The 12,104-nt window shown below is 49.3% G+C and overlaps 1 protein-coding gene across 1 annotated transcript in view; it reads right to left on the minus strand.

Annotated features, from left to right (window-relative positions):
• Positions 1–12,104, minus strand: part of SLC7A5 (solute carrier family 7 member 5) — a 34,829-nt gene that overhangs the window by 8,072 nt on the left and 14,653 nt on the right. The window contains exons 3-6 of the mRNA XM_085234636.1: positions 3,573–3,678; positions 2,842–2,886; positions 1,441–1,564; positions 280–383 (exon numbers count right to left, since the gene is read on the minus strand). Of these exons, the coding sequence (XP_085090762.1) occupies positions 280–383; positions 1,441–1,564; positions 2,842–2,886; positions 3,573–3,678 (379 nt within the window). The remainder of the gene's footprint in view (positions 1–279; positions 384–1,440; positions 1,565–2,841; positions 2,887–3,572; positions 3,679–12,104) is intronic.

Below are 12,104 nucleotides of genomic sequence, written 5' to 3' on the forward strand. Positions count from 1 at the left end.
GAGCTCCAAGCCTCTGTTTGTTTATGTTTTAACTAACTTCAACAGGACTCTGCTTGAGGAACAGAAGACTCGGATGACTGCAGGCTCTCTTTTTAAATCAGATATGGTTTTAAGGCCTTATTTTTGTTTCTATCATTCCCCACATGGCCTCCAGACCCTTCAAACTTTTTGTCCACCCACAGCTGCTCTGGGGAGGACAACTGTTCCAAACCCAGAGGCATCGAGCACTGCTTGTAAACAAAGCAAGAAACAAAGCACAAAACTCAGCAAGAAACGTACCGGGAAGAGGTGAAGAGGGATCCATTAACGGATCCAAAGCACGATAAGCCCACAAAGACAGGTATGATCCAGGACATGACACCAAGGTGATAATTCCCAAAGTCCTAAATGAGGTCAACAAGAACAGTACATCACACCCAAATGCCCAAGAGAACTCATGGTTGCCTACAGAGCTTGAACATTTGCAGAAATCCGAACAGCTAACTCTTTCCCTGAGAACTGAGAGGCCAGATTTATTGGAACAGTTACCCAAAAGCTCGCAGCCAAATGGAAGTTGGTTCAGCCATTCAGATATTGCTAATTGCAGGCATGGAGCTGAGTGAGGACGCTGAAACACAGCCCCTTACAAACACAGTGACGTGGAGTCGTAGCTTTGAATTACAGACTCACTCACACTGCAGTCCTACGCCATCAAGTCATGTTCATTTTGACAGAGGAACACAATTAGAGTAACGCAATGCAGGCTGCTTTTTCATAGAATCACAGGATCATAGAATGGCCTGGGTTGAAAAGGACCATAATGATCATCTAGTTTCAACCCTCCTGCCACATGGTGTGCTTGCAGGCTGGAGCTCTGTGCTGACCAAAGGATGGAGCTGTCACCTGATGGCCCACACAGACCATCCCGGGTCAGGAGACTCCCCCTAAAGCACCAAACAATCCTGGTCACACACAGCTTTGCAAGGTCATGCCACACCACTCATTTCTGAAGCCATCAGATTTCTGACCTCTGCGGCACTTTAATTAATGGAGGTATTCTTTTTGCCTTCTTAATTGTAACAAGGAAGATACAGAGAGAGAGAACAGTTCAGTCCACTATTGTCTGAATGACCTTTTCCCATAAATATCACGTTCCGGTAACTGATGATAAGTCATGGGGCCAACAGCAGCAACTTGGGCTATTTCTGAACGAAGAGCAGTGTTAACTGACCCCCCTTCCCCCATCTGTGATTAATCCCCCTGGTATCATGCTATTCGTCCCTGCTCTGTCACAGTTGCTCTTTATTTCCCATCAAACAACACAACAGCTTTTTTTTTTTTTTTTTTTTCCTATAAGCAGCCACGATCAACAAGGGACAAAGTAGGAGATGTATGCAGAGATTGTAGGTTCAATTTAACCAGCCCTGGAAGCCAGATGAGTCACATCAGAAATGCACCTACCACAGCCACGGCTTCGGACGTCAGCATCTGCTCCGTGGACAGGGTTGTGAAGTAAGCCAAGTTTGTCAGCACATAAACCAAAGTGACTACAGGTAGTGAGATGATGATAGCCAGAGGCAGGTTTCTAGGAAGAAAACATCAATTGTATTGCAGCTCGAGCTCAGGAGACAGCTGCTGACAGAGAGTGCTGAAGGCTCACGCTGCAGCCCTCCTGCACTTCGAGCTGGCAGGAGCCGTTCTGCTCCTCCATGGCTCTCCAGCATACACAGCATCACACTGCTTTCCTCCAGAAAACGGGAACAGCCTGGAGCCGACAGAGTGAAGGATGATGGCAGAAGGGGTTTTTCTTACAGAGGGAGACTCTGGCTGTCTGGGCAGCAGTTATCCATGGTCACCGTCAAGGCAATCAAGTAAAACTAAAACCTCACGGCTCTTGGTAGCTAGCAGCATTAGCACAGTCATCCTCTTTGGACAGAGGAGATGCATTTGTGCTGGTGGCTTTTTTGTGGGGGATGGAAAGAGCAGGGGTTGAGTTGGTTGCTTTTAAGCTCTAATTCTATGCAGCTGGTTGAACTCAGAGAAAATGAGTTCAGCCACGGGTTGAGTGGAGCTGCAAAGATGAGGCTGCGTTGGTGCAAACGTGCCTTTCCCAGCAGCCTAACCTCATTTGTGAGCAGAAACTGAAAGAGGAAACCCTGCTTGATTCCCCATATAATTGGTCCAAATTCACAGGTGGCAAGACTCAAATGCCATGGCTGCATCCAGAAGACAAAAAAATAACTGCAGACTGCAAAAACTTCCTTTAACTGTGTTTGTCAAGAAAAGAGCACACCAATCTTGGCTCCCAGCAGGCACTAATCTCTACTGGGGCCAGCCAGGAGCGGGCTCTGATCCCAAAGCCTATGCTGATGGGAGGGCTGCACCTTCCCTACAGGCAGAATGGATCTATCAGTGATGCTCTGCTTTGGTGCAGCCCATCCTCACCTCTCCAGCTCCCTTGGCACTGCCCTGAATGGCACGAGCAGTGCAGAAAGCAGCCTGTTGCTCGACAGAACAGGAAGAGCACATGACAAATGCGTGCCTGCACATTGTTGTGGGAGTTTACACAATAAAGCAATAAAGCTGTAAGTGCCTCCTCTTTGCCTATAATTCAGAGAGGTGCCATGCCAAGGAAATAGGACTCTCCAACAACGCAGATAATATCAGCAGCACAGGAATCCAGTGTAAGCAACAGCCCTTCTCAGACAGAGATTATAATTCCCCTTCCCTTAATCCAAGGCAGAACAATGCCATTAGCCTGTTTCCCTAGAAAGAGACTTAAGCTTCTGGGCTGATGAACAACCCATAACAACACACGCAGGATAGCCACAAAGAAGTTTCCCTCCCAGGGAAGTCACCCACCTGTAGGGATTTATCATCTCTTCTGTAACAAAATTCAAGTAATTCCTGTAACGTGAAAAGAACAGCGATAAACTCAGGTTAGTAAATAAAGCCTTCCACCCCTATCTGTCTACAAGGGAGTTTTAGGTGGGATAGAAACCAGATCTTGCTGTAAAACTGACAGTGGGTGATGCCTAGTTGCAAACCTGCAGAAATGCAAGCCCTGGTTGCTGCAATTTGCACCATGCTGCCAGCTGCCCTGCAAGAGGGAAGGAGAGCTGGCTGTAGGCTCAGGGCTGGTGGCAGGGTCAGCCTCTGGGCAGTGTGATGGCTTTCACTACAATTTGAGCAGCTCCTTGGGCTGCTCAGTGCTCAAAGGGGCTGATAGTGATGTCCTCCAGGAGTTTGGTGCTGCCACGGATGGACACGGCCATCTCCCCGCTTTGCCATGCCTAAACTCATCTGTAAGCATGCAGGCAGTCTCTGCTAGAGGATTCCACACTCCTGCTTTCTTCTCAGGAGATAACAAACAATCCATCATCTGCTGCCTTTCTGCTTCAGTGAGATGGCTGGAAATTGCACGTGAAGAACAACTACTAACATTACTAGGGGAACCCAGAGCATCCATCTGCCTCACTGCCCTGCTAACAACAAAGAGTGGGAAGGTCCTGGGTGATGCAAACACAGCCTAGGGACAAACGGAACAAACCGAAGTATTTAACATTAAGAAAAGGAAGAGGACTGCATCTTACCACCCTCCGTAGGCAAAAAGACCACTGTACAAGGCCAGCACGATGTTCCCCACGCCCACTTTTGTGTCTTTAAAGGAGCACTCAGGAGTCAGTCTCGTCACATCACCTACAGAGGAAAACAGGAGGAAAGGATTGATGCCAGACACCTGATGATCACACTGATGCACTCTGGTGCTGTGTTGGAGAGCACCTGCACCCACTCAGATTGTGCTGACTCCTCCAGTTTTACAGTGCTTGATTCAGTTGGGGTAATGCACCAAATAATCGGGCCCAGATCTGCCCCTGTTGGGCAGCAGGCCATTAGCAAGCAGTCAGACTTTCTCACACAACAACGTGCTATCACCAAGGTAATCTCCCAGCTATCTCCCCATGAAGAAAACACTCTGGGGGCCTTCCTGCTGGAAGATGCTAAGCAAACAGATATGGTTGCATTGTTCTCTCAACTGAAAGCTGCTTTCGTTCGATAAAAACCCCAGGATTTCCTCCAGTTCCACCTGATAAAGCAGAGGGTTGTGGCAATGGCTTTGATTGTGGGAAGTTAGCTTTTTTAGGGCTTGAATATCAGAAGTTAGCTCTTTTAGGGCTCGAGGATCCAAAGTTCCTGTTATGGAGCTGGCTTTTGAAACAAGAAGCCATTAATAGAGGACTCGATTGTATACTTGGTCACAACTCCCCCAGTGCAGCCAAGGGTTTGTTTGTTTTGCTTCACAACGCTCTGCAGCTGTTTTGTTCCCTGCCTTTTGATGTGGAGGCTCTGTGCTTGCCCCGTTGGTGAAGTCACGCTCCCTTTGGTGCCCTCGGTGAGGAAGGAAGGGGAGCAAGCAGGGCTCAGCACCACACCTGCATCCAGTCTGCAGCCACAGAGCCCTGGCTGCACGCAGGGAGCCCCATCAGCCCATGTGATTCCTCTTAGGGCACAGATCTTTGCTAATCGCCCAAGCCACTGCATCACATGGCAGTCAGCAGCGCCTGCAGCTTAACTCTTCTGCTCTTAGCACAAGGTGCCCAGCCCTGCAGGTGGGGAAAAAACAGGGTATGAACAACACGAGGTGTTTTTTTTAACTCTTGCAGTATTTTCTTCCCCCCTCACGCTGGGAAGTTTCACACTGGAAGTGCCACCAACAGCTCCGTCTGTGAGGGTAGATAACAAGGATGCCTTCAGGGACCTTTAAACATACAGCACTATGTTCCCAGCAGAGAGAAAGGGCCAGGCTCTGGTCTGCTGGGGGCGTTTCCCTTTGTGGGATTTTGCTAGAGACTGCTCTAAACCCACGCCAGTGATGTGAAGCTGTGACACAGAGCTGTCCTACATGTGGGAGCATTGCATCTCTTGCTCCATCCTTTCCATCCCAGGCGTTGCCCCTCTTCACCCCATTTCTCCCTCCTGCTGAGTCCCACGCAGAGCTCAGCACCCTCTTTTGCTACACATCTGCAGCTGGGAGCAGATTACGAAAACAAGTACAAAAGCAGGGCAGGGGGGCAGAGGAAAAGAGGGAAGCAAAGAGATCAAGCAATACTGTGACCTGTCTAGCATCAGCCAACAAGCTGATGGAGGCTACAAAGCAGAGCCCAGCTGCCTGTTTCTGAATGAAACGAGGAACTGAAACAGGAGAGCTGTGTGGAAATGCAGACTGATGCAATGCTGCAAAGTTTAACCTCAATTCCTGGCTTATGAGTTCAGTCACATCATCTTAATGTAGCATTAATGCCCTGGCCTGGCTCTGAACAATGGAGCTGAGGTGGGTGTGCATGGGATCACATTCTGCTCCTTCCATCCCACAGCCTCAGCTCTCCTTAGTTTATTTTCAGCACCTCCTGAATAATTACCAGTCTAATTCTTTCCAGGTCTTTTGTTATGGGAATAAGCTACACTTTTTGTTAACAGGGATTTTAATTAGTTGCTGGAATCACATGCTGATGGTGTAGGAGAGCTCAGTGGGCATTTCAAACAGCCCTTGGGATGTCTGCTCCCAAAGACCTGCTGACCCTCTGTTCTCACATTCACTCTTCTGTCACACCTGCAGGTTTCACTCTGTGTCTCCCAACCTCCCCAGGCTGTGCGTGGTGCCATCAGGGAAGGGCTGAGCTGGCACAGCTGCCCAGAAGGGGAGAAGAGCACAGCAGAATGCAGCATCACAAAGCAGCAGCCGCTTGGGAATGGCAGGTTTCTTCCTGGGCTTCTGAACATGCCCACTCTGAAGATGACATCTCAGCTCAGAGCTGTCCTTTCAAAGCTCTATCCTGCCCTGCCAGAGATAGTAACTGACTTGTGCCTCATGGCAGTGTGGTCACAGACATAGCCAGCACATCTTGGGGCAAAACAAACCAACCAACCATAGACTGCCAGAAAGGGATGCCACCTAGGTGGGCTAAGCCTTAAAAGACAGCAGGTGAGCTCCAACTGCACCCACCTGGAGTTGACTTTGCTAACAGCCACCCCATCACCAATTAATCAGAGGTTCAAGCAGCTGCTAGACTAACTCTTGGAAGAGAAAGCTATCAATCTACATTTGCTGCAGAAGACCTGGAGACTGAAAAAGGTCCCAGGAAGAGCCTCCACGTTCTTAGGTTCACCCACAGGCGACTGCTCTTGGGCCATGGCTGGAGACTGGGGATGCTGGGCTGGGTGGTGCAGCTCAGTCCTTCTTACCTCCTTCCTCTAACACAGACACTTTCCCACCCTGCTGTTCAAAACAGAGGGATGAACTTCTGCTCCAGACAGACACTCCATCTTGCCCTTTCCAGCCCAAACGTGCACAACTCAAGCCTCTAGGCAGACTTGGGATCAAATCAACAGGTACAAATTTGCAGCTGAGATTGCCAACCACGGCAACGGCTGTGCAAGGGCTTTGTGAGCAAACCCATCCCAGGCTGCAGGCAGGGGTGTGCTCTGCTCAGCCCCTCAGCTCCTGCACCCATTCCATCCCACCGCCAGCTGCTGGGAGCAGGCAGTGCCCTGCCCGTGCCTGGCACCCTGGTGCTCTGAAACCTGGTTTGAACTGGCTGCTCAACCGCACTCTGCTCTACAATTAACCAAATTAAGGTAACAAGCTCTGACAGAAACCCCATTTGCTGATCTTGCCAGCTGCCAAGACTCTGGTAATTGCACCAGTGAGCAATGGGTCACCTGGGGCCTTTCAGCAGGAGGGCCCTATTTCGGTCCATGCGCTGCATGTTCAGACCCTTCCTCTGAGAACGTTCATTGGCACCCCAGTCGTGTCCGCTCCAGTTTTAATAGTGCAGTAATCTTCTAATGCAGAAAGCAGTTAACCATAATTATTTTTAACTTGCCTAAACAGCGAGGAGAGGGAACACAGACATCTAGGGAACTCAGCAAGGAAGGGGGGGGAGGGTATCACCCTGTCTCCCTTGTGGGGAGAACTGAGCCAAAGAGGCATGCGCTGCATATACAAAAAAATGCATTCACTTGAGACATTTCCTGAGCAAAGTGCAGCTGACAGGCCAAAAAACAAGGCAGCAAGGAGCACGCTAAGGCCAGGAGCATCCCCACAGCTGCACCCAGCACGTGCCCACTCGTGTTTCCCTTATGGCGGTCACCAACCTTCACGCTGCTGCTCTCCCTGTGCAGCTATTAAACTCGGATCCCACGGTGGCCCAGCTCATGGGTGTCTGCTTACAGTCTGAAAGTCACCATTGCAAATCTAGCACTTGCAGAGCGTCCAAGGAGAAGGCAGAGCTCAGGGGTTACACTCCCGATTCTCACTGCTGGCTGTGGATGAGTTCTGACGCTCCTTATTTCAATTGCTCCCTTCTGTCCTAAGGAAAATGCCTCTCCCAGAGCAGGGAAGCTTTGTAAATGCTGTTCACAAAGAGCTGTTATTTCTCCTTTGGGTCTGCGCTGCCAGATCTGCACCCACACAGCAAGCTATGAGGTCTATTGAGGCATTCAGGGCATCCAGAACCTGCAAAGGAGTTAGCTGTTTGCTGGAGCTGTGTTCATAAGCTAACCCACCACACGTGTTCCTAAACTCTGCTTTGCACCCTGATCTTCATGGGAGCTTGCCTATCTCCATTTGCTTCAGACAAAAGTCTTCCTGAGCAGTTTCTGGAAGCCCCAGAACGCACACTGCACAGCTCCTTTCCAATGCTCCATTTGAGCACTGGGCCAGATGAGACCCTGTTACCTTTTCCACCTCCTCTCCATCCTGCTGATATCATCAAAAACGTCCCCACTCTCCTCCCCCTGTGCAAACACCTCCTGATTTTCCCAACCTCCGTGTCTGCCACCTTAACATCTGCTGATGAAAAATAAATAAGCAGACCCAAAAGCAGCATCAGGGGCAGCCAGGTGTGGGCACAGAGCATGCCGTACCTTGTCCAGGAGCCAGGAAGCAGAGGCAGTGCAGAGAGCCTGGACAAATAGGGTCACTTTGATCCTCGGTACAATAGGAAAGGTGTTTCCTAAATGCCCCTTGTCCACCCCGATCAGAGCAGATGAACAGCAAGGTGCTAACCCCAAACAAACCACCCAGGGGGTTTCCAGCCACTTCCCATAAGCTTGGCTTTATTTTGTTTATCTGCACAAAGGGTTCAGTCCGCATCCATAGAAACTTGTGATTGGGAATGAAACAGAAAAATGTGCCACCTGACCGGAGAGAGGGCAAAGAGGGGCTAGCTACAGCCAACCAACTTCATAAGCAAGGCAGCCAAGAGCATTTAGGGTGGACACATCACCTGCCTGTCTCTCAGATCCCTAGCATCAGACACCCAGGCCATTAATTACAAAGTCATTAACTGTGGGAAAGGATCAGTATAAAACACAACGCACGTACAGAGCTGCTGAATGCATCAATACTCATCAGGCATGAATGACTGCTTCTCATGCAACCAAAGAGACCCAGACAGAGACGCAGAGAAGCAAACAGCAAATGCCAAAGCTTTAGCTGCTCTCTAGTTAAATACATCTGCATTGCTGGGATAGCTGCACTCAGACAACTGAGAAGCCAACAGAGCCCCTCCTGTCAGCTGCCTCACCACCCACCCAGCTCCCACCAGCTTGGAACAAGGCCAGGGGAGGACCACTAAGATGATCAGAGGGCTGGAGCACCTCTCCTATGACGAAAGGTTGAGGGAACTGGGCTTGTTTAGCTTGAAGAAGAGAAGGCAGGGAGAGTTCATTGTGGCCTTCCAGTACTTGAAGGGAGCATCTAAACAGGAAGGTGAATGGCTGTTTGTGAGGGGTGGATGGTGATAGGAATGGTTTTAAACTGAGACAGGGGAGGTTTAGGTTGGACATTAGGAGGAAGGTTTTCCCCCAGAGGGTGGTGAGGCACTGGAACAGGTTGCCCAAGGAGGCTGTGGATGCCCCATCCCTGCAGGCATTCAAGGCCAGGCTGGATGTGGCTCTGGGCAGCCTGGGCTGCTGGTTGGCGATCTGCACACAGCAGGGGGTTAAAACTACACGATCACTGTGGTCCTTTTCAACCCAGGCCATTCTGTGATTCCATGACCAAAGCAGAACAGCCAGGCTGCATAGCACCAACCTGCCGTGCCCACCCAGCCTCAGCATCTGCATTCACCATTTGGCTGAGGATGAAATCAAAGATTAGAGAGCGAGAGGCCCGTAAAACATAATTGTGTTGTAACAGCCCTCCAGCTAACGTTAAGATGCCTGATTAATCCCCGCCATGTGCTTGATGTGATTTAAAGGTGCAGAATGCTGGCAGCCTTCCCAGCCCATTCTCTCGTGCTCTCCTTCAGTGCAGCCTTCCACTCCCTGCGCCCTCTGCTAACAAGAGGGTGAGTAAGGGAAGCACAATGGCTTTCCTTCAAAGCTTGCTCTTAGTAAAACATTTTTCTGAATAATGAAATGTGAAATTCTGACTGCCAACGTAACAAGAAACAGCATGGGTAGCTGCAAGGCACGCTTCTTGCAATCTTTTGTATAAAAGCCTCAGCCCCAACTTGCACAGATACAATTAAAAGCTGGAGGAATGTTTACTATCCATAGGCTTTGTCTCTCACCAAAGTGAATCTACAGTGCGAGTTAGTCACCATATAACTGAGTGAACACCCATCTGGCTTGGCTTTGTCCTCCAAGCTCATCTCAAACACCCACAGCTCCACCAGCAGAAGGTTCCCATATCCCAGGTTGGGTCCTGGAGCACAGGCACCCTCCCTGCATCACTGCATCCAAATCTCAGCTACCAATAAGGCAGGTCGTGAGGGATGGGGCAGAAAATGGGAAAGCATCTCTTTGTAAAACACCTCCTCGATATCCATCAGATTGACTCGTGGTTTTACCCCGTGAACACAAGAGGTGATGAGAACTGGTCAAAAGGAAACCTGGGGCAGCCCTGCCCTCTGTGCTCGGAGCTGCTCTCCCTCCTCTGCTGTTTGCTGAGTTCAGCCCCAGCTCTTGGTGTGGATTTGGCTTTAAGGGGCTTTTCTTAGGTACTCAGCTGCTGTCACTACTGGCAGAGGAAAAGAAAATCTCAAAGGAATCATAGAATAGTTTGGGTCGGGAGGGATCTCGAGGATCATGAAGGCCAACCTCCCTGCTCCATGCAGGGCCACCAACCTCATATCTAACACTAGACCAGGCTGCCCAGGGCTCCAGAAAGACCTGAGGGAGGGAAAGCTTAAGAAATTTAGAGATAGAACTGGCAAAATAACCTGGCTGGGTCTTAATTTCTGCACTTTCAGAAGCCCTCTCACACTGAGTTTAAAATTTGCCACCTTTAAATCCCTATCTGCAAAGGGCAATAGGGATGTGGGGAGTGCCAGTGCTGGCTGACACAAACAAGATTCCCAGCCTAGTCAAAATTCTGCATGGGAAATGTCTGGAGCTGGACGTGCCCACTTTGTCCTTAGCTCACCCCGTGCTGGTTCAGCAGGCGCAGCTCTGCTTCCAACAAGCACAGCAAAGGAGCCAGGCAGCATAATGCTGAGATCTAAGATCAAGAACCAGGCATTGAGATGGGAAAGGGACAAATCCTTAAGCATCACTAAGAGAAAAGGTTGACAATCCTTTCTGAGATGTGATTCAAGACTTCTGACTGAGAAGGCTGCTGGATTTCCTCTCATGTAAGAAGCAGGAGTGCCAATCTCTAAGGATGCACACCTTGATTGCTTCGCTCCTTCCAGCTGAGTCCTACTGCCTGCTCACCCAACAAACAGCATGGTCAGAAAGCAATGGAGATGGCTGGACAGAAGACAATCTGAGAGCTGATTAAAAAAAAACAACAACAACGCCTAGTTCTTAGTAAGAGGAAGGGCAAAAAATGCTTATCTTGCATATGCAAGAAGTTGTTTATACTGCTTAAGAGGGACAGGCTGCAGGGTGGTACAGCTGGGGGAGAAATATAAGGTTTTACACATTAAGTCTGGGACAATGAACTTATAAAGCAGCACAACTTCAGTCATACAAATGCTTTTCAAAGTGTAACTTGTGAGTTAGTGCACTAAGTGCATCCCAAGGGGTTGGATTGTACTGAGCCAAGCGTCCAGAAGTTGAAAGGCTGCGTTAAGTAGGAAACCAATTTCTCCCCTCCTTTTGAAGTTGGCATGAAAGGAGATATAAAACAGCTGTCTGCAGAAAGATCACAAGGAAAGCCTGTGTTCCGTGTGGTAATATTGCCACACACTTATTTGTCTTGAGACGTTGCTGCTTTTTGGGAAATAATGAGCATGTTCAATGGAAGGATAACAAGAAAAGCCCAAAAGCTGAAGGTGGGAGGTCAGTGCAGAGGAGGACACACTTCTGTGAAGCCTCAGAAGTTTCCACATTTGAGCAAGAAAATGTGGGATTGCTCCTCTTCTGTTTATGGATACTGTAAACACAAAACAGCAATGGGAAAGTAAGGACTGAACTGATCAGCAGTGCTCCAAAACTACAGCGTCATGGGAACACACGGCCCCTTCCATGGCTGAAATCTCAGCACCAGACCCCACAGCACAGAACTCATTTGGGCTCGGTGTGCACTTCACCCAACAGCAGCCAGCAGCGTGGGACTGAGCTGGCTGTGCTGGGAGCCCTCTGTGCAAGGAGCATTCGGGCTGGGATAAGAGAGCAACAAAAGCAGGATGCTGGCTCCAGGGCTCGGATCACCCACCTGCCCAAGAGGTTAAATGGCCTCTTAGAGGAAAGTTATCCATTTCAAAGTGTCAGCACTTTCAAAGACCAGCCATCTAGTATTTCTGCTGGAGAAGATCCAGCAGCTCTGCATTGTAGTAGCAGTGTGCAGCACATCCTCTCCAAGCAGACACGAGGGCTTCAAGGCATCAGCTTGTCTCCCTGCTTTGAGACAGGTCTGCCTTATTAAACAACTCCTGAGAGATGTCTATTAATCTATCCTTGCAAATCTCTGGACATCCTACTTGAGCTCTGCAGTCCAGCTGAAAGTGTTTTCCTGAAGCCTGATCTAAAGTTTCCCTCGTCTCAAAGATGGCAATCATTTTTTCTCATGGTAATGAAGACAGAAAGCAGTGCTTCCCCATTTTCAACATGCTGCAAGTGATGATAAGAAGAAAAATCTGTCCATGTATCCTTGATACAGCAGCGTTGAGTCA

The sequence above is a fragment of the Meleagris gallopavo genome, chromosome 13, assembly GCF_905368555.1.
Source record: "Meleagris gallopavo chromosome 13, MGAL_WU_HG_1.1, whole genome shotgun sequence".
NCBI lineage: Eukaryota > Metazoa > Chordata > Aves > Galliformes > Phasianidae > Meleagris > Meleagris gallopavo.